A 24,058-nucleotide genomic window follows, 5' to 3' on the forward strand; every position below is an offset into this window, starting at 1 on the left:
AATAAATAACGTGAGAGTCCTAAAAAAAATTGGTAACTTGTGTCGTCTGATGAGCATACTTAGATATCAGTTGTATGTACACTATGCATTCGTTATGTCCATTCTGAATTTATACTTCAGTGGCTTCACTTTTTCATACTGTTCTCCCTGAGTACTTTTGGGCAGATACTTCACGCTTTGATTCCTCCTTCCACCTGTAAATGATAGACATCTTTTTCAGGAATTTGGCCTGAAAGCACATACATAGTATTAGTTAGTTTTAAGTTTTATCAGTTGCTTTTTAAATGTATATATACGAATCTGTTAAAAATTCACGGTCCGACCATAACTCAAACAGATGTGATGACAAGAATTTTTGAAATGCCATATTTTATGTCCATAAAATATAGTAATAAAAAAGAATTGTGTTAGTATGTTGATAGCAGACTGTTTTTGTGCAAATAATATACCTATTGTATTATTACTTTTAAATGTATATATATTGTCTTTTGCTAATTTGGTAGCTCGTTTCTAAATCTATCAGGTACAAATGACGCCAAAAATTGCATTCCCGTGTACATATTTCTTCTATTACGTATATCTTTATATACTTCCACGAGGCATACGTGTAGGTTTCTTTTTCTTGTGTAATTTTCATAATCTTCCTGGAAACGCAACAAACAATATTGAAATTACAAAGCAAAGAAAACAATTAATATGGATGGGATTTCCATTAATGGGAATGGCATTTTTGCGTCTATTGTACAAAGTTGTAATCCAAGATATACATGAATAATATATACATATATAGTTACGTGAAGAATAAATATACTGGATATGTTTACAGTTAAGCAAGGAATTCTAGATATGTGTGTTATTTCTATATTTTTCTGGCCTTCATGAGAAAGATTTATGAGCACTGTTTTTACATGTTTGTACATTTTAGACATACATTAATATGCAAAACTGTGTAACACCAATTTCAATTCACTTCCCAAGAATAATCGTAACAACAATGAAACTTCTTAGAAAGAACAGCTAGAAATGATATGATTCCATATAATGTTCGTTGATTTCAATCCGTGGGATTGTATAATCGACGACTTTTTTCTGAGTTCCATTTAAACTGTTGTTATTTACTCACGTGACAAGGTAAGATTTGTAGAAATGTTACAGAAACAAATATTTCGTTAATACATTTTTCTTTCTGTAATGTTTATAAATGTTTATTCCAAATGTAATTTTTTTAAAACTCTTTAATCGTTCACAATTAGTGTACAATTAATGGTAAAAATTGAAAAATAACTAAAAAATAAAATCTTTCTGTACAAGAATGTAAGTTTATTGAATGAACATTAACCTACTTTATGTGGTATTTTTCGATAAACGGTCGATTGAGCGTGTATTTCTTTATGTTGACTGACCGTCAGAAAAAATTAGAATTAAAACAGAAATATATTTTTAGCAGTAATTTTCCACAAGCATATCTTTGTGCTGTAGTAGATAATTTTTTTTTCCTTCCATAGCTTAAGTGTAATTTTGTGCAGGGATCTTGCCATTCTCCCAGTCATACTCTCCCTACGCCCATCCAGACACTGAATATATAAAATGAAATGAAAATATTCACTCTCACTCTTTATTTAAATACTTGCAGGAAATATTACCAATACGACGTTCTTAAGTATAATGAATAGTGAGTTAAACTCAGAGAAAATTTTGACGTGATAATTTTATTTCTTCTGTGAGTTATGATGATACCTGTTGTGCAACTTGGGTTATATAAACTAGTTTTCACATTCGAGATTATGGTTCCAGCTATTGCTCCAGTTGCTTGCAAAATACTTCTTTTATCTACAATTAGAACTGTTGCAAGAAGCTTCTCTACAAAGATTTTTTTGTTTTATTTTTATTTTCAAAAGGATAAATTTACATCAGAGCATGTTTGGTAGAAGTATCCATGAATAGACCAGTGTTTCCACTTATATTTTAAGAGGACACTAGTATCAAGAAACAGAAAAAAAGAAAATTGAATGTTTTAACTACTTCCTATAGATAGCTTTACAATTCATAAAATAATTTCAACTATGATTAATTTATCACCTTTCAAACCAACTCGCAAATCATTATTTTCTTTGGGTTTTTCTCAGTCATTTTTATTTACCCATGTCACGTAAGTTTGCAACATTTCCTTCTTCCTATAATACAAGTATAGTGGGGAGCTGGGAAAATATCAAGCCCAGACTCCTCAAAATGACTGGACATTGATCAGTGTAGCCAACGTCCTGTGATAGGTATAAACAGTTGGAAACAAATCCAAGGGTCTTAGATCTTTTCTGAAGTATCCATTCCTAATTGCAGCACGTTCAGGGAAAGAAATACGACTAACCAAGAAGGCGAGCTCGCCATTGTTTTAGTTCATTTTGCCGTGAATTGTGTTGAAATTGTTTTACTGTGTTACTAATGATTATATAAACGTTTATGTATTCTCTTATGCTAATTTAAAGCTACTTTCCTTGACAATGGCTGCCTCAGTAATGTCTAAAATATGTTTACAATGGTTTACCATTCCATAGAAATGTATTTTATTTTTTCAACTAAAAAAAAAAAAATCATATTAAATCTAATATATACCTGTCACTCCGTTTGTTTCGTCACCAATCTGGAAATTACCATTTGGCCCACTCCAGCTGCTACGCATAGTGCTCCAAAAACAACTAATGGTATGCATACGTCATAGGCAGCCTGCAAACAGGACGAACAGATATGTGAAGCTTTTTTTCCTTTCCTTATATAATTGTGAAGTTATTATTATTATTTAGTTAGTTAGTTATTTTACTTTTTCCTAATCCTTGCACTATTCAATCTTGAAAATGCTTAATTCCAGAATTAGATACATAAAACAGTTGTATCAGTAGGAGATATTTGCACCAATATCACGGAAACAAGTAACTACACCGAAGTAAGAGAATCATAGCAAATTTAATTAATAATTAATAAGATTTATATTTTGTGTATACATGTCTTCGTTATTCTAGGATGAAAAAGGATGAAATTTCTTTGTTGATATACAGTGGACTCTTTTTAATTCGAAGTCCAAGGGGACACGAAAAAACTTCGAATTATCCAAAATTCGAATTATCCAACAACATTCGTTTTCACATATATAACAACAAAGAAACCAAAATACTGTGCATCGAAAACATTCATATGGTGTAGATTTTACCTTTAAAGCAGCTTATTATTTGCGTGATCGAATAACGCAAACTAACAAACGACATTGACTCCACATAATTCAAACTACGTGTATATACAATGGAAAATATATTTACGCACAACACTACGACATACACTGAATAGCCCAAACAATTAAACATCAGTAACAATTTGAATATTCTGTTCTCCCTTTAAGAAGTCATAAACATCATTTGCTTAAATTTGATTGTTTTTGTACGGTCAATAAATCTTGAATTTCATGTATTGCGTGAAATACGATATCAATAACATTTGGTTGACTTTATCAATAATTCATCTTAAATTTTCAATCAATTCTGAAACAAGATGAGATTGGTACACGTTCTCTACCTTTACTTCTTCCCCAATTCACCTTCATCTTTATCATTACATAGATTTTCTATTTATCTTTTGTGTGTCTCTTCCCTATGGCTGCATCTGGATAACAGAAAACACATTAAAACTGTATTTTTCTGTTTACATCTGTCCAACATTAAAAATTTTCAACTGTATTTACTTCGAATTATCCAAAACATAGGTTCAAAAGTTCGATTTATCCACGATTTTTTACTATTGTTTTCAATACAGTTTTGGAGGGGAATGGACTTCTGTTCGAATTATCCAATATTTCGAATTATCCAAGTTCGAATTAACGAGACTCCACTGTATACAGTAAGTAATACAATGTATATCGAAGCAACTTCCTTACAACTCTGTGAGTAAGTGCAAGATTTTTGTTAGTGTGAAGACCTGAGCGGAAAAGTTTATTGAAGAAGTTTGCGTGTAATAACATGAGGTAGGATTCCATGCATAGTAAGATGAGATTCCTTGTGGACGAACTAGTTACGCCTCTTGATATAGCCGTCTAGTCTAAAGCGTTAGACCGATGTTCATTCGTATCCACAGTGGATTGGGAACTCACACTAAAACCTTGAGTGTTTCAAAAGTAAATCAGGATACATACAGATAATGCAAATAAAAAAATAATTATGACGTAGGAACAATTCAAGAAACTGGTTGATAGTGCCATTAATATGAGTGATTTCCTGTTGGGCACAATTTTCTAGTGCGACCCATTATCATGAAGAAGATGAAAGTTACTTAAGTTAGTATATAGCAAACACCGATCTAGAAAAGTCGGAAATAATGATGTTTAGAGATTTGCATTCATCATACATCACCCAGTTGAACATGTGACTCCCATTTGGCTAGCCGTAGCCTCTCAAAAAATTAAGTGTAACGCACAGTAAAGTAATTATTATACATTTCCTTCCACGAAACAGTACCGAAGGCACTATCACTAACTACCTACAAGTTGATGAAACATTTGCTAAAACTTCTTCAGTTGATTCATCGCGTTGGTAATCATAATGCAATTAAATGCCAACTATAGCACTTGCAATATCCTTCTCCATTGTCTTGTCATCGTATGCTTTCGAAGCAACATTAATTCTTGATGGCAGCTTCTGAAATCAAACACATTGAACACAGTGATTGACCCACATTGAGCCATGCTCAGTGACGGATACTAAGCCCAGCTGTATTACGGTATCATCATGTTTACCATTTCAACCAGTGAGCATCGATCACGGGAAGAGTTTAATGTAGTTGAATTTTCAATTGATATTAACTTATATTACTCATCGTAAAATTTGCACAGTTGTACCTATTATTAATCATATATTTTATATTAGCTGTTGATACTGAGTTTTCTTTTTATGTAATTCGTCCACTATACTGAATTTAATAAGTAAATAAATACTTACCAGGCTTGAAAGCAACGGTGCTGTTGGAAGCACAATCCGAGCGACGGTAACTAGCCAGAATATTCCTAGTTGACCAACTGAGGGTGGAAGTACTGACGTAGTACTCAATTGCAATACAGTCAAGGATAGAGCTGCTCCTAGACGGCCAAGCATTGCAAGGCCTACGAGTGCCCATTCTTCGCCTTGGAAACCTGAAGAGAAGTAATGATTTAAAAAAAAAAAAAAAAACGAATATTGACTGTTATTTACTTCCGTAATTACTGTAATCATTTCCTGACTCTTCAATTTCTCGAATAGCGTGCCTACAAAACCCCTCTTCATTTGAAGTTATGAAATCAGAACTTGTTGGAATATGTCGAAACATAAGGAAGGTGTTAGTGCATACATTAACTCGAAATATTTGTTTCTTGCTTATTTGCAGAATCACTTCACTAGAGGGCAGTGAAATCAACTTCGAAATGGCGCTCACTCAACAGCAACACAACTGATGTATGTTAAGGTTCGTTCAATAAAATGGGTCGTGTTGATACAGCATGCTTTCAAGCGCAAATTTAATGTGAACCCACCTACAAACAACTCGATTGTAAAGTAGTACAGCAATTTTGTTCAGAGCGATGTATCTCTGACCCAGGGAAAAGGACATTCGAATCGGCCACCAGTTTCAAATCAAGTCGATCGCGTCAGAGGTCAATCATTAGATCGATATTTGCCGGGCAACAGGTAGGACGTACATCGAGTGTCTCTAATGAACTGATACCACATGCAGCTTAATAAGTTGATGAAATTGCATCCACAAAAGTAAAAGAATATTCTAATAAATTTTGATTTTATAATAACTTCAAATCGAGAAGTATTTTTGTGGGCACACTACGATCACGTGTGAAATATCAAGGGTTGAAATACATCAGGGGGCGAAGAGTACTTTGTATTTACACGAACCGGAGCTGAAAGAAAGTGAAAATTGTAATTATCATAGCTTTGTTGATCTTTTAGACATAAAAATATGTATCTTCTTAACAACCGATTGTTGTAAATTTTTTGAGTACTGCAAAACAAAGAAAGAATATTAATACGATAACTTCACAAAAGGTTCATTTTATAATTCTAAATAATTCATGAAGAATTCGGACAAATTGCAACGATTAAGTAAAAAGTTATAATGGCCAATATAAACAAAAAAGTAGTTTAAATTTGTATCACGGAAGTCGCTGAGAGATAATACGTGAATTTTACATTACCATATATCTTACATTGAACGTATGTTAACGATTTTGTCTAGCAACGATTCGCAAATTTTATGACATGCACGATGCAAATATCGGTAGAATATAATAAAAGAATACCACTGATTCTAGCTTTGGAACTTCTTGAATACAATAGGAGACAAATTCTGACCAAAGCATATCATTATCTGGTAAATAATAGCGCTACAGTTTCGGCAAAGTATCTTTACCTTCATCAGACATATTATGAAATACAATTTCTTAAGAAATACGTAATCTTAGAAATCGTATTTCGTAATATGTCTGATGAAGGCAAAGATGCTTTGCCGAAACTGTACGCTATTAATTATTAGATAATGATGTGCTTTGGTCAGAATTTTTCTTTTATTGTATACAATAAAGGAAATGTTTACAATGAAATACTACAAATTTATAAACTAAAATTGGACCTCTTCGGTAAGGAAAGCAATCAACAATTATAGAACTAGAAAAGATTATAATGACAAAGAAAGAGTCATTAATTAACACAGTATTTATTCGAAAAATTTAGAATAATAATAGTTTGACCCCGGGGCTTTATTCTCGATAAAGCTTATGTGGTTCGAATCTCCACGTTTAGGTATCGGTCCACGTCTCATATAGCTTCGATACTGAAAAGACGCTAAGCTCGTAATTCAACCAACCAACGATAACAACTACATTTTTTTTTTTTTATTATTTGGTAGTGTCCCTGGAAGCGTTCTAACATTATGCACTTTATGTAAATTAGATTTTCAATCTAAATAATTGAATATGTTTAGTTTTAATTGTAGGTTTAGCTTCTGAAATCACATATTAATATATCGTTCCTTAAATCGATTATTGAACTTCGACATTTTTCATTCTTATGAATAGTTCCAGTACTTTATCGTATTCATGTGTAAATACCGTAAACCACATTTTAATGCCGACACTTCTAGGGAAAAAAATATTGAAACTGTTTTGTTTCAACTTCTCGTTAAAATTGTATATTCTTCAGTAAATACGGTAATAAGCATACCTAACTACTTAATTTCATAAATATATTCGCATTGAATATCGTGAGAGGTGACATTAAAGATCTACCACAAAAATAATATCTAAATGCAGAGTTAGTTCTATACTGTTGTGAACAAGAGAGAATATGTACTACAGGCGTCTCAAGAGCTGTTTACATTACTAGCAATTAATTGTAATCAGTACGTGTTTTCTCGTGTTTCTGTTCACATTTCTTACCATAATAGGGGAACGAGCATGTGAGTACTGAAGCAGTCCCTCCGCAGACCATTGACATTCCAGTCCACATCCATTTTCTATCACTTTTTAATAGAAGAAATGTTGCTATAGCTATTCCAACGATTTCAGTAACGCCTGAAGAAAGAAAGAAAGAAAAGAAAAAAAAAAGGTTAACGTAGGTTTAGGGTGAGTACTTTTCAAACAAAAGAAGACTCATATCTAACATTTCAGACTATCTGAAATTTTGATTATATATATAAAAGTACTGTGTTTATTTTTTTTCTGTGTGCATGTGCGCGTAGCGCGGTACTTGTTGGTCTCCCAAATCCTTTGAGGATCTAGTCCATTCCATCTAAAATTGCGTTTGTAGGAACGTTGAAAGTGATTGAAACGGTCATTTTGATCCCGAAAATTCTAGTAAATTTCTTGAGAGACTTTAGTGCAACGTAATTCTTTTTTGAACGTCAAACTAAATGAAATGAAAACTTAATCATATTTTTCAATGATGTCACTTTTTCAACAAATCTATATCTTGTTAATATGTTTTAATCGTTAAATATTATCACTACCATAAAAATGTAATATTCTTAGTTGCAAGAATACATTATTTTTCATATCAATGGAACAATAATGCAGATACTCTGAGTTTATAGGTAGTACGACGCTGTAAAAAAGAAATTCTCGTTTACAGCTGTGAAAAATAATACAGAAGCATCATTTTGTGGTACATATTGTTATTCCCTTGAATTAATAAAGTCAGTGCCGAATTTACCATTTTGTTTCGGGAAGGGGGGGGGGGGAAGGCTTTGCTAACTTTAGTCCTGGAAATGTGAAAATTCTGCAGGATATTTAATTTACTTTCATATAGTAAATAAAATTTCGGGGGGCTTAAGCCCGAAATCCCCTCCCTTAAATACGCCACTGAATAAAGTCGTTTGTAAATCTTTATGGCATATTAATATACATATTAATCTGACTTGAAATTCTTATATTGGGAAGTTTTCTCACATACACAAGGAAGAAATCTTTCAAGTTTTGGTTTTAGATATTATATCTTTTTTTCCAATTGACAGTAATTCATTTTGAACCTGTTTAGTAGATTCTGTGCATAAGGTGGAACATATTTGGTAATTGTTATGTATTTTGAGAGTTCTTTTGTTAATTTAAAATTATCTAAGAAATATTTCTTTCAAATCCAAATCTCCCACATATATATCTTGTAAAATAACTTTCAATTCACTTATGTCTAGGTATTTTGTAAATTTAAATTGCAAATAGAAGTATTTCTGTATGTGTTAATTTCGTTCTACTCTGGGAATTACTGATAGTTTTCTCAAAAGCTTTCAAGATATAGATTTTAATATTATACTTCAAAATGTACAAACTTCTAGTGTCTCCAAAGATACTCTGCTCAATGTATTTTTTGAACTATTTAAGAACGAACATGATATTTTTTTTTACCTGCAATCGCAGTATTTGTATAGATACGACCACCCAGACTTTTGACGTTCACTAATCCTCCATAATAAGTTAACACTGTCACTGTCCACGCTAGGCCTAAACAGAACATAAGTGTTTTCGAAAATGGCTTTCGAAATAAATCCCACAATGACACTTCATTACTGTTGTTTTCCTATAAATAAATAACACATCCAATTATAATTTATTTATTGTATCAGTTCGTATTTAAATAAAGGTTTCTATCATGATACATGATTATTTTCAATTGAGTAAATATATTTCCTATTATCTCTCTCTGTTAATTCAAATAACACTGAGATATTCTAAAGTATTCATTAATTCAACTTACATGATGGTTCCAGATATTTTCTGTGTAGTCATTTGCTAATATAAAGACATACAAGGTGAACCACTTATCTTGATATGCCTCTGTAACTTTTAAACTAATTTACAAAAAAAAAAAAAAAAAAAAAAAAATATGTACTATGCAAATATAGGCAGGGAGACATTATTTCGCATATCTTGTGATATCACAAGGTTAACAGTGTTGCCAACACAACATAAAGTTGTAGTTTTCCAATCGTACTACGTTACATTATTACATATTTCAAATCTACATGTAAAAGAAAAACATACAATACCACATTTCCTGTGCAGTGTTGCAAACTGAAGACGCTACAGTATGGCAAACATTCAAATTTTTATGGAACAGTAATAATGCAAGTGAGATAGAAGGGGCAATGCATATCCAAAGTGTGTCAGTGTCTAATACTAAGATGATGATATGACGGATTTCGAATGAAGATGAACGAAGTTAAAAGGAATTGAAAATTTGACTTTCTTCATTTATTCCAAAAAACTGCTTAGATAAGTACCTCATCAAATTGCATAGATAGTTTTCAATAGATGTGAAAATTACAATGGCGTTTACTGCAATTTTGATATCTCAAAGCGTTCTGATGATATGGTAAAAATTGTTCAATTTTGCAACACTGCTTAGAATTACGTAATTCCGAGAACTTGTTGTAATTACACCCACCAAAAAGTATTGTTGTAACGTCGTAAAAGCAAAGTATATGAAAAAGTGTATGTTTTTTTAATTCTACAAATACGAAATTTTAATTAGGCCTAATGTATCAAATTTAACAATTTTTCATATCTCCGGAATAGTTTGAGATTTCAAATTGCTGTAAACGGTATTATGATCTTTATATCTATTGGAAACCATCTACGCAATTCGATGTGAGACTTATCTAATGCTTTTTTGAAATAAAATTCTTTGAAAAAAGTCAAATTTTCAATTCCTTGTAACCTAGCTTCTGCTTATTTGAAATACGTCATTTGGATCACAATGAATGCAGAACGGTACCTTCTATGCTTGAAGATTATGTTAATGGTATTGTATTCACGTGGGACAATTAGAATGACCTAATTTTTATGCAAGATGGAGCCCCACCTCATTTCGCACATCTTATCCGTGCGTAGTTCTACACCTATTTTCCAGGACACTGTTGGCATATTGCGGGTCACTTAAATAGCCAGTAAAGACTCCTGACCTAACGCCTTGAGATTGCTTCCTCGGGGAATGGGTGAAGAAGGAGGTTTATCGCACAAAACCAAAAACTATTAATAAATTGTAGGAGTACATTTGCCTAGCCCAGCTCCTGCAAACGCACCGCTGGAATATCTACAGAAGTCTGTCGCGAATATCCCCAACCGTTAACTAAAACTGGTATATAATGGTGATGCTTTTTGGAATTTTAGCAATCCATAACAATTCTACCATTATAAAGAACAAAATTATTTTTATTTCAGGAAAATTGATTAAATATAAAAAAAAATATATCAATTTTCAATAGGGAGTTAATTCCCATTAGGTTGTCTAAACAGTATTGGGTCTTTGGAAGTAGGAATTGAAGAGACATTTATCGTTATTTGAAAATAATATTATCAAATCACATACATCATTCTGCCATTTTTCCAGCAACACCGAAGTCCCGTCGCTATAGAATTTCTGTTGTTTCTGGTAATAATAATAATAATAATAATAATAATAATAATAATAATAATAATAATAATAATAATAATAATAATAATAATAATAATAATAATAATAATAAGTGACACGTAATTTTTACAGGCCTCTTTTGAAACTCCAAGGACTTTTGCAGAGATCGAAACAAATGTTTGACGGTGGCAGGTCCGGGCTATATGGTGGAAGCATTGAAACTTCCCAGTGAAGTTCTCTCAATTTCTTACGAGTCGTTAAATATATGTGCGATGTCGGCTACCCCCTTTCTGTTGACTACTTACTGATATTTCTTTTAAGTTGTTGCGTTCACTCGCCTTAGTTGTCGACAACGCAGATACAAATCTATCGTTCTGCCCTGCGATAGAAGCACGTGATGAACAATGCCCTTCCAATTCCACCAAACACGCAACATAACCTTCTTGGCTGTCAGTATTGTCTTTGCCACAGAATGTGGAACTTCTCCTCGCTATGACTACTATCTTTTTCGGACATTGTTGTAAGCTATCTACTTTTTATCACTCGCGATAAACTGTACCAAAAGTGGCTCGTGCTAGTTACGTTTCATTAGATATTCACAGATAGAAATTCTATCGAGTAAATGCTTTCGAGTCAGCTTATGTTATATCCAAAGTTCGAAGTTCTTTTTGTAGCCAACTCTCTCCAAATTATTAATACTTGTTGATGGGTGTTTAGGTCATTGGCGATGTCATGGCTGCTTACATGTCGATCTTGCTCGACGTTTGCAAGAATACCGTCTACTTGTGTTGTAACTGATAGCCACCTGCGAGGACCATCTTAGATACCCATAACGAAAGCCACTGAACCATTTTTTTCTTGTCTTGCTTTTGATAACGTATCTTACCCATAAACAGCAAAATTTTTCCCACCGACCTGTGCAGCTTTTGTGATTTTATTGAAATGAAATTGCAAAATGTAACACAATTTTTGGCGGAAAGCTCACGCATATGTCCAATATCTTTCGTCTCATTATAAGAATTTCAACTTTTTTTTTTCACATCTACTAACTTTAACTGTCAGATTTCATATGACATTAGGCCTGATCCGCTACAACTCATATGCCCTAAGATTTGAGACACTAACATCATCTTTTGCGCAAAAAAGCTAAATTCTTTTTAGACTACCTGATATATATATATATATATATATATATATATATATATATATATATATATATATATATATATATATATATATATATATATATATCTTGAGAAAATATTTATGGAATATACCTATAAACCATAGAAAAGCTGTATGAAAAGGGAAAATAAAACTTACAGGTGGCTTAGACAAATGAATATCTTGAGGAATAGAGCGTCGATTCCAACGAGCTGCTCGTAAAGCCATTTTCTCAGCTTCTTCGATGCGTCCGTGCAGCAATAACCAACGAGGTGACTCAGGAATGAGCCTATCAAAGAGGAAAAAATACAAAAATATCTGGTCAGTTGTTTTTGTTTGTGATTCAAAAAGGAATGTGGAAAAGTTGGATTAGGGACGTGGAGTGAAAAATTAGTATTAAGGATATTAAAATAAAAAGTACGGTCCACCGTATTAAACTTTCTAGCTTTCGTTCTTAAATTAATTGGTGTTATGCTGCAGTTATTTACTGAAACATTTACTAATGAAATAAGACCCAAATAAAACAATGCGTTATACCTTATTTTGTTTGATGAGGATACTGTTTTCTGATACGGTGAGACAATACTTACATATGGGCTGCTTGGATGTCAAGTGGCCCAACTCCTGAATTGAAATTCTGCAAGAGAGAAATTTGAAGTTCAACACCTCATGAACAATTCATTTTAATGTTATTTTGGCAACCAAAACAATAACTATGCAGTTTATGGTCATAACTTATTGTTTACAATAATCTTCTATAAAAGGTACGGTTCGTGGCATAGAAAATGTTACAAAAAGTTTAAGTTCAAAAACTAACAAACTCTTGCTCCGTGCGCTTATGCATTTAGAAACGCACGTCTCAATCGACTATCTGCTCTTTGTATTCAACCAAATTCCTCTCCCTCCTCCTCCTCTCTTTGTCTCAAAAGTCTGTGGGACGTAATATATTCTTTCCATTCAGATAGAAATAAAACAGGAACCATATTTACAAGCTTTCTAGCTCTAAAACCGTCTTTCTCACTCGTTTGTTCTGAAATGCATTTGTAGAGCCTGAATAAAAAATGTCACAAATGATCTCATAACTTCACAGTCGTAATCGAAAGAGTATATTACGTCACGCAGACTGCTTTAGACAATTAGAGGAGAGCGAGTTGGAATGAATACCAGGAGGAGATAGTCGATCGAGACATGTGTTTCTGAGTGCATAAGCACACAGCGCAAGAGTTTGTTAGTTATTTGGACAAACTTTTGGTAACTTTTGGTATCTATGCCGCAAACTGTACCCATATATAGAAGTGAATAAAGGCATTAGTTCCAGTGGAGCACCGAAGGGAAAATGGTGGAGATTGTAACCCCTCTCATTGACTTTTTTTTATATACTATTAAAATATAAAGGATTTAAGCTTTTTTAAATCTTGGAACAACAACAACGTATGTGCGTGGAAATGGTTAATTTATTCATCAATCAAACCGACACATTTCAGTCAAATGAACAAATAATGGGGAGACGGAATCTCTGATTTTGTGTTTGGAACCCGAACTGAAGAAGTGGAGAAGGAAAGTGTCAAAGAAAGAACTTGTATTCTACAAAACAGAATGAGAATCGAATATTTCTGACCACGCCTATATATATTCTTATATATATATATATATATATATATATATATAAATCTTAAGCTCATATATACAATAAAACAACGATCGTTTAATATTAATACGCATGGATAAAGTTAAAATCATATAGAGCAATAGGTTATATTTTTGATTGGCTTCCCAGACCAGAGTTCGCCACTTCTTAACTAGAGTAGCTCCCCAGATGTCTCATGATGCTGAATGACTAGCAGAAGTACTGTGTTTGCACACAGGAGAGAACCGATGCCACGCACGTGAAAACACTGAGTTATACACCAGCGGTACAATTAGTACAAGCTCCCTTACCAAAAGAACAATAGAAATATGACTGAAGGCGCTGATAGAATAATCTGTAGCTCCTTCCAAGAATGAAATTCCCAGCTGAGGATTGCAAGAGTAATAACACCAATTGACCACATGTACTCACACGATGCTCCGACGATTATCCTCCAACGGCCGGTGACGAGGTCTGTGCCTGCAATAGAAATACCAAAATGATTGCTCTAAAACTTGTAATTAGGATTATTTTATTTGAGTGCGTTTAATATTTGATATCTTCATTTTACATGTTATGTCCAAAAACGCTGATTCATATTCCGGGAATAAGAGCACCCCAGGAAAAAAAAAAAACTGGAGTACTCGTTCTCAATAAATCATCATATGGACTGTAACACAATTACTTTATTACACTGAGTAGATATCCTTGTTCCAATTTTGTTCCTTATCTACCAAAAATTTTAAATTTTTCAAATGGAGAAAGTTGGAAAATTTTATTTTATAATTTTCTTTTTATGCTCTATTACTGACTCGTTTTATTTAATTGTACTAGCTTGGTTTTTCATCTTAAATCGATGTTCAATTGTCTGTATATTCGTTTCAGGTCTTAAATGACTCTACACTTTATTTTTCTTTCCCTTATTTTGAAGATTTCTTATGTGATTCATACTTTTCTTAGCTCCTCTTCTTCTAATATCGTAACATTACATGACTGACACCTGCAGAGTTCGAAATAACCCCACCATTAATTTCTGTTTGCTCTAGTGCCTATTTCTTCTCGAATACTTCTTCGAAATTCCAAACGAATAAACTTTTACTTTCCTGAATTAAATTTTTCAATATCTAACTTCAGTCTCTCTCTTTTTTTTCGTTCTGGCTTGTCTCGTTTTTTCTTTCTTTAAGTTGGGAACCTCTGCGGAAACCTACCCTGTATCATTATATTGGTATATCTGCTCAACCATAATTTATTTGGCATATCTGCTCAAAGAATGCAGACATCCAGATCTTATGTTATTCTCTTGATTTGATTGAGCTACATTTTACCATCAACAGTGAGTTATCACAGCGAAAATTGATTGATTCTCTTTTCCTCTCCATTTCTTTACTCTACACCATGTTTATCCATTACACTAGCAAACGTCCCTATGTGTTACTGGTGACAATATTTTACATTCTTCCTTCTGCATCTTTCATGTGGATTCCTCTGAACTTGGAATCTCTAAGTGGTAAGATTGAGTTTATATATATATATATATATATATATATATATTAGGGTGGAGCGAAAATTTTTTTTTCGAAATTCGAATTTGGATAGGGGGCAAAAGTTGCATCATATCGTAGTACTTTACCATAGAAAATTTCAATTCTCTAAAATAATTTTTAGCCGGGGCGCAAGGGGCTTTAAATTTGAAATTTTGCAAATCAATTTCTGTTTACTATATAACCATTTAGCAAATGTTCGCTGAAAGTAGACTTTAATTTATATTGTGGATAGAGGGCAAAAGATGCATCCTTTGTCAATAGATAACAACATGAATCTTTAATTCTCTAAAATTATTTTTAGCCGGGGCGCAATGGTCCTGAAATTTGGGAATAATAAGACGAAAAGTGATCAACTATAAGCATTTTGCGAGTCTGTCATAAAGAAGCTTTTTGCTATTTAATAAGACTCCTGATATCCTACAATGAACTTTTGGCAGTATTGTTAATAATACAATAGTTTGGTTGGTGGTGACAGTGACGTAACTAGGAGGGAACGGGGCTTGTGCCCCGGGCGTCGAATTGGGGGCCGCAAAACTGGGCATATAATTATTTTCACTATAAAGCAAGGAAAGGAGTTTTAGCAAACTAAATATCATTTAAAAAAATACCTCAGAAACTTAACAGGATAACAACGACTCACCAACCTTAGGATCATATCCATAGAGCTTATGTTAGCTTCAAAGCTATCTTTTAAGGACATTGTAAAACCTTTGCGTCCAAAAGAGGCCGTAAGGTTAAATTTTAGTTCCAGCTGTTTGTGTTTTCATTTAACTTACATCGGTTTAAGAGATTTGTAAAATGTCCGAGTATAATATTCGAGACAACAGCTTCATTGTTTCTCATAATTAAATATTCTATTCAAAAGCAAAAGATGTTGATTCATTCTACACATATCCACATCCCAATATAATTCCGAAAACATTGCGATTTACAGTTATTTCGTTAAGACTGTAAGAATGTGTCAAGCATGATACTCTCAGATTATTTGTCAATCAGTTACAAAGTAGTTTAGTGTTTTATCTTGTACTAAGGCGCTAAGGCGAGTTCTTGTCCTGGACGATAACTAGCCTAGTTGTGTCGTTGGATGGTGAGTAAAAAGTGATATTCGGTATTATTTATATTATTTGGACAAAGAAATTCAAGAAAAGAGAAGGAGGGAAAGCAAAAAAGCGATCTTACGGTGAAGCTTTAAGCCAAAGAGTATTATACTCTACTAGTTACATTATCGAATCTTCAGACTACTTGTCATCTTCGGAAACAAGATAGGAAGGCAATAAAGAACACACTGAAGCTGGAGATGATCATATTTTAGTTGGAAACATCCTTTGAAGAAGACAAGAGAGCAAGCACAGATTGGATGCACGAAAATGAGAAAATTCGTCCCACCATTAGCAAAAGTGAAGGAGAAAACCGGCGTGACTAGAAGCAAAATTGCAGCAATTGCTACTGCAGTTTTGGAAGATTTTAAATATGTGAGTCTAGAGCAGTCGCAAAACATAATTGACAGAAGTAAAATTCAAAGAGAGGTTGTGAAAAATGGTATAAGTGTAAGAACTAAGAGACTGTTAATAAAGTGAAACCTCGTGCCATCTATTTTGATCGGAAGAAAGACCAAACGCTCACGATGTCCGGAAGATGAAGATGGAAGAACATTATTCTATCCGTGTAGAAACGGGTAACAAATTTCTCGGAAATGCATTGACCGGATCAGCATCAGCAAAGAATATTGCTAGTTTCATCTGCCGCGAATTACAAGAAAATAATGTGGACCTATCAGATGTGGTAGCTATCGGCTGCGATGGCACTAATATTAATGTTAGGTCAAAAGAAGGAGTGATTAAAGTGCTCGAAAACCATTTAGGGAGGCCCTTGCAGTGGTGCATATGCTTATTGCATTTCATTGAACTACCACTTCGTCATTTACTAAAAGAAATTGACGGTATAAGTACTGGCTCTTACACTTTCTCTGGCTCTATTCGTAGATCATTAGTGAATTGTGAAAAAAATTCAGTGTACGGCTTCGAAAAGATTTCTTCAGAACCTCCTACACTCCTAAATGTGCGTGATCTCAGTTATGATCAGAGGTACTTGTGTGAAATACTCCAATCTGTCATAAGATTAGACTGATAAAAGCCTAGCAGATTAAGCAACCTGGGAAACTTGGGCATGTTCGCTGGTTAACAGTGGCTTACATACTTTTGCGTCTATAGGTGTATATATCAATGCCAAATCCTTCAGAGGAGCTCAAAACTCTATCAAAATTCGTGGTAAAAGTGTGGTTCAATATCAAACTGAAACCTCTTGTCAAATACGGAGTTAAACATTTGTTCCTGACCATAAAACTTTCACGATGTTTGCAAGAACCATACAAGACTCCAGTCAATAAAGTAATTTCCAGAAATGCATTCCATGAGAATCCTTAAAACATTCTCATTGTCATGATTGGTGTCGACAGATCAACTACACGAATCCTCGCTGCTGATAAAATATTCCAATCCAGAAAGCAGTGTAAGCCTGAAATTCGTTCCTTCGAAGTGCCAGTATTAAACTTCGAGACTAATAATTACATAGAAATAATAAACTGAAATGAGTGTAATATAACAGAACGCTAATACTGACTCATGAGACACGAAAAGTTGCAAGAAATTCGCGCTTCAGAAAATACATGTGTTGATATCCTTGAGTTCAAATGTCATACTCAAATAGTGGAAAGATTAGTGAAATTAATTAGTGAAACTTCCTTTAGTATCTGGGGCACGAGAGAGCGATTTCTTTATTCGTTCCAAAATTGACTCGAGAAAATACATGCCTACTTTTCAGACAGTCGCAGTATTTTGCAGGAAAACGTGAACGCAACTTATGAAAAATTCAATCTAATGTTGGCGGGTGGGTGGGATTAAACTCGACGGCAGCCACCTCTTAGTGGTGAATTTTGGGTTAATGTAGCCTGTAATATAGAATATGAACTTCGGTAGCTTTAGAAATTCATCTCGTCGCGACAACGAATCTTAACAACCTCAAATTACAGTCTACTTCAAGCGAAGGGCTGTCTAATAATTACACAAATACACAACAAACATGTATTTGTTTACAAAATCTACGAAACTTAAGGCCATGGAGCTCCGGCTAAAAATATTTTAGAGAATTGAAATTTTCCATGGTAAAGTACTACGATATGATGCATCTTTTGCAACATATCCAAATTTGAATTTAATTTTTTTTTTTAGATGGCCTTTTCACTTATTTGCATAATCTTTCAAACTTAAGGTCCATTGCGCCCCGGCTAAAAATTATTTTAGAGAATTGAAATTTTCCATGGTAAAGTACTATAATATGATGCAACTTTTGCCCCCTATCCAAAATCGAATTTCGAAAAAATACATTTTTGGCCTCTTTTCACTCCACCCTAATATATATATATATATATATTACTATGATGTGTATTGTCTCTCTTATTAAAGTTGGATATGACAGGTTGGAGAGTTTAAGCCCCCTCGCCGCGATCAGACTCGAGTAATGAGAAGGAAAAACGCTCTGGCTAGATAGTGTTTGCCGGAGCTTGGCTTTTATTTTTGGCCATCTGTGAGAGCCATAGAACTCAAAAGACCAAGTCCTGGGAGTACTCTCTTCCTAGACCAGTGAAAATTACACCCATAAAGAGTAGAGGACAGCCCTGCAATCAGACTTCACAAAAGTCCCTTCCAAGAACATCCAGCGCAAGCAGAAGACATAAATACTAAAATCCTAAGAACTTTCAACGTTACCCAGAAACAAATGATCCACTGGACAAAGTAGCTGTAAATGCTAATATATATTTATTCTACCCTATATCATGTGCTACAATCTAAAAATTAATTATGACACACTGTATTTTCTTCTCATATATTGTGGAACACTGTGGACATTGCGTAAGGGTGACGAAAATCGACTGGAAGCCTTCGAAATGTGGGTGTGGAGAAGAATGGAAAGAGTTAGTTGGGTCGAGCGGAAAACGAATGAGAGAGTGTTAGAAATGGTGGGTGAGAAAAGAACACTTTTAGATATTATTAGGAAGAGGAAGAGAAACTGGTTGGGACATTGCCTAAGAAGAGATTGTATCATGAGGGACGTCCTAGAGGGTATGGTGGCGGGAAAGAGAGGGAGGGGGCGAAAGAGACTACAATTAATGGATGATATTAAAACAGAAAGATCATACGCGAAGACGAAAAGGTTAGCGGAGGATCGTGGAGCATGGAAGCTTCTCAGCTGCGGCAAGTGACCTGCCAATAAAGGCAGAATACCTATGATGATGATGAGTTTCTTCAATTCCTGTTAAGTTGAAAAACTGTGATTACAGAGAAAATACTTCAAGTATTTACAAGTAATATAGAATGTAATAAGTACTTACATATAACGTAGGCACTGGTAAACATATGAGCACACGAAATTGCTATAAAATATCTAATGATTATCATGACTTCGAAATATTTAACGTATGGTGTGGCAACACCTGCAGCGGTTTGGACAACTACTCCAGCAAGAAGTAGTTTCTTCGGACTGAACCTTTAAAGCAAATAATAAAGATAATATTGTTAAGTATTATTAATAATATTGTTTATATTATTATTAATATAATTATTATTATTTATATAAGTATTATGATTAATAATAATAGTATTATTGATAATATTAATCATCAATAATATCAATTGAATATGTAGTTATGTCTAGATACAAATAACTTTAAACTTTGTTACTGAATTTTCTACTTGATTGTCATTATTCTGTTAGTAAATTTTTTTTATATACAAGAATTCCAACTCGTGATATAGAACGAATAGATTTTAGACACACTCATGTTACAATATCATGAAATTGAAAAGGGACAAGTGTATTAGTAGTGTTCCCGCAGGTAGTATATTGGAAGATATACATATATTAGATAGAGCTCCCTCGTGACTAAGCGGTTAGCATACGCGCATTTGGCATGGGAGACCCGGGTTCGATTCCCGGCGGGAGCTCATGTGGTTCGGATTCCACGTTAATCAGTAGGTCCACGTCTCATATAGCCTCGCTGCTGAACGAGACGCTAAACTAAAATCAACTCAACATATATTAGATAGATATATACAAACACGTACATATACATACATACATATTATACATATTATTATTTATAGATAATTTATCTTGTGACATTTGTGAAAAAAAGTCTTTAAAAATATATTTATTGGAGTTTCCATCTTGTTAAATACACGTAGAAAAGTTTATTTTTCCTTAAACCAGCACTTGCATTGATAAGTACTTCAGAATATCACTTACCCTATCGCTAGCAGCCTCATGCAGATAATACCACCAGTAAGTATACCCAAAAGGTAAATTATCTGTGATAATGGCACCAAACGATGCCGAAAACACACTAGATTCCACTGAAACAAAATAATTTCTTCTTGTTACTGAGTTGTGAATTGTGACTTTCGAGGACATTACAAATTCAACCTAACATTAATTATTTGTATTGAAGATAAGATCACTTGGAAATGGTACTTCCAAAATTGTGTTTCTACTAATTTATATATAATATTTTGGTTGGTTGGACATGCTAAGAAAGCACCTCCACCCCGTTTTCTTTCATTCTAGGCCAAAAATCTAAAAACGCTGGAAGCCATGTTTAATTATTTTAGATGGAAAGTTCAAACACGAAATGTCTCCAATGCATTAAGGCTCAAAGGTGTATTCTCAGAGCTGGTAAAAATTTCAGCATCTTAGGAACCACCTTGAAGCCCCTCTTATCTTCATTTGGTTTTAAAATCCAATATATACACTGACACTAACACATATTACATATACAAAAAATAAAGATATCAAAGCACAATCGTAATTTGTACGACAAGTCTGTATAGGAGGACAGATATTCTCATTCATTTTTAAGGATTCCACGATACGGACATCTTATTATAATGATTGCATTCCTCTTTCTTCCCTCCTAGGAAAAATATCAAAAACGCTGAAACGTGTGTTTAACTAATTTAATTGAGAAGTCCATATATCAGATTTGATCCCTCTAATCTTCCGAGAGATTCCAGGACATGAACATTTTAATATAATAATTGTCCGCCCCCTTTTTTCGCCTTTCTTCGTCAAATTTTAAGAAATGCTATGCACTGTCTAAATTTAAGTTTCTAGTTGAAGCAGTTTGAACTGGGCGTTAATCAATGTCAGGACTTCTTTTACAACTATACGAGGAGCGACCAATAAATTATCTACCTAGACAGGAAGGAATGCAGATAGGCTCACCTTGTCATCACTGTTTTCCGATGTGGTCTCCATGGAAGTCTATGCACTGTCGCCACTTTGTGGACAGCGAAGAAATCCCAGAGAAAAAAGTCTTTGTCATGGCCTGCACACCACCAGGAAACAACCTGTTGGACCTCGTTGTCCGACGAAAAGCGTTGTCCCTACAGGTGTTTCTTCAGGTCTCGGAAGAGGAAATAGTCACTAGAGGCCATGTCCGAACTGTAGGGAGGATGATTCAACACTTGGAAACCACAGTCCAACTTCTGAAAATCAATTGTTCGCGGCGTAACACGAACACTCTGGCCACGGCCAGTGCGTTGCTTCGACTCACCTCAAATTGCGCAGAGCGGTTCCCTACAGTGGCCTTGACGTGCGTGGCAGGCGTCACTGTGTTCCGCCCCTTCCTTCTTGTCTAAGTAGATAACTTATTGGACGCCCCTCGTATATAAAGATTAGAAACAACAATATTTTGCTTCCTTCGTCGCCCTTCGCCCCATATTCGTACAAATAAATGAAATGGCTAGCTGGTCCCAAATATTAAAATTCGTTCCGTAATCAGCTAGTTGAAAAGAAATATATTGATACATTAAAGATGTTGCATCTAGTTTTACTAAGAGAGTTTCCAAACATCAATTATGATAAACAGAATTTGTCATTATGCAGTAAACATTAGAATTAACTTTTGGATATAGTTGTCAAACAAACGCCGGGAACTACAAAAACTAGTGGTTTCACTTTCAAGGTTTTATCACCTAGAATGTATATAAAATGGAAGATATCCGTGTTATTACAAGTAACATTTTGTTAGGAGTATCTGTATCATTATTAGGAGTATGAGTGTAACTGTTCGAAGAACAAATAGTAATACACACAATATTTTGGCAGAAATACAGCATTAGGTATATTTGATTTGCAGATACACCTCTTGATGTGGAATATGGACAGAACATTAAGACTAAAAATATTAGGAAAAGCCTTGAAGAAAACAAATGGTCAAGGAAACGCAGCGACCTTTACATGGAGAGAAAAATCGAGCACATTTAGAAGGAAAATCCATAGATTCCGGCTACAAGCGGCTTTGCAGTGCTACTTCTTCCAAGAAAGGAAACTACAGTCTCTGTTGTGGTGCACATTTTATGTACTGCATTGGAGCCATATCTACCGAGATACTGCATACGAACTATGTATCTTTAAAGATATGTTCCGTACAGATTTTTTGAATACCTCTACATACTCAACTCTTTTCCAGTTTATTTCCAGTCAGAAGGAAAATGTAGATTGTACACGAGCATGGAACTGTGTAGTGTCCGTACACAATCAGATAATGTTTATCAAAGTACATAATCATGATCCTGCATGTGCCCACGGAGGATTTATTTCAGCTGTACATAGTGGTTCCGGCTAAGCAACAAATATGTACGTAGTCTGGTACAGAAAATTTTGTGTCTGATAGTGAATCCTGCTTAATTTCACCTCTCCAGATTTTTTAGACTAAATATCAGCTTTCTCTATCAGTGTATGAACTGTAGGCATAAAAGATAGAAAGTAGAACAATTGGTTAGTTTTGGTACCTACGTAGTGAAGACTTGAAGTGGAAACGTGAAATAAAGAAAAGTACTATATGAATGCCGAAAAAATATTTAGGAAAAAAAATATTGTAGGTTATTGTCTTATTGATTACTTCGTATGGAATATTATACTCAACATCAGTACTTCGTACTTTTTTTTTCGGTTCACGTCGCCCTGAGTTACAATATAAGCATCCTTAATACATACAGTATGAAGTACACTCATGTCCAAAATGATTGTCGCATATCTATAACTATCTTCTTGTAAGAATATAATTTGATAATGATTTTGCAGAGTACTTTTAATACTGATACTATGTGTATAATCGGGAAATGTATATTTGTGGTAAATTTCATAGGAAAAGAATTATAAATACGAAAATTAGAATGAGTAAAACAAAATGTTGCTAAATGGACAAGGAAGTTTTATTTTCGTTTTATTGTTCTTATTTACTGCCCTTTTGACATGACATTTTCCACATACATGTCTTTGACGATTATACATATACTAACGTTATAAGAAATACCGGGCGAATTCGTTATCAAGTTATATTCCTACAACAACATATTTATAGACATGCGACAATAATTTTGGATATGTGTGTACATATCACAGAATGAAATTCGAGAACAGTTTGTAAAAAAAAAAAAAAAAAAAAAAAGAAAGAAAGAAAAAAAAGATTGAAGTAACTGTATGTTTTGAGAATCTAGTCATTCGATCAGTAAAAATATGGCCGAGCTCTAAAGCAACGCTCACAAACAACAAATATTTTGCGGTGCTCCTGTTTAAATTATGCAGGATGCACAGTTCGTTCAATCCTGTTCTATATGGGGTAGAAACGTTGGCATTACATAAGGCGATGAAAAATGACTAGAAGTCTTTGATCTGTAGTGTGGAAGAAAATAGAGAATATTAGGAGTCAAGCGGAAACTCAATAAGGAGATATGGTAAGCAGC

The 24,058-nt window shown here is 33.9% G+C and overlaps 1 protein-coding gene across 1 annotated transcript; it reads right to left on the reverse strand.

Annotated features, from left to right (window-relative positions):
* LOC145692863 (organic cation transporter protein-like) lies at positions 1-19,777 on the reverse strand. The gene is made up of 8 exons (XM_081768390.1): positions 19,645-19,777; positions 14,025-14,193; positions 12,246-12,375; positions 8,915-9,086; positions 7,454-7,588; positions 4,977-5,167; positions 2,611-2,721; positions 1-194 (listed from the first exon to the last, which is right to left on the reverse strand). The coding sequence occupies exons 1-7, from the start codon at positions 19,709-19,711 to the stop codon at positions 2,614-2,616; spliced, it is 972 nt and encodes a 323-aa protein (XP_081624516.1). The 5' UTR covers positions 19,712-19,777; the 3' UTR covers positions 1-194; positions 2,611-2,613.
* Between the last annotated feature and the right edge of the window lie 4,281 nt (positions 19,778-24,058).

Source organism: Thermobia domestica, chromosome 1 (genome assembly GCF_964235325.1).
Source record: "Thermobia domestica chromosome 1, izTheDome1.hap1.1, whole genome shotgun sequence".
NCBI lineage: Eukaryota > Metazoa > Arthropoda > Insecta > Zygentoma > Lepismatidae > Thermobia > Thermobia domestica.

Coding starts and splice junctions, on each gene's coding strand:
- LOC145692863 (XM_081768390.1), bottom strand. CDS start 19,711: ATGATAATCATTAGATATTTTATAGCAATTTCGTGTGCTCATATGTTT. Junction 9,087..12,245: donor TTCATTTGTCTAAGCCACCT/GTAAGTTTTATT, acceptor ATTTATTTATAG/GAAAACAACAGTAATGAAGT. Junction 7,589..8,914: donor TACAAATACTGCGATTGCAG/GTAAAAAAAAAT, acceptor TTCTTTCTTCAG/GCGTTACTGAAATCGTTGGA.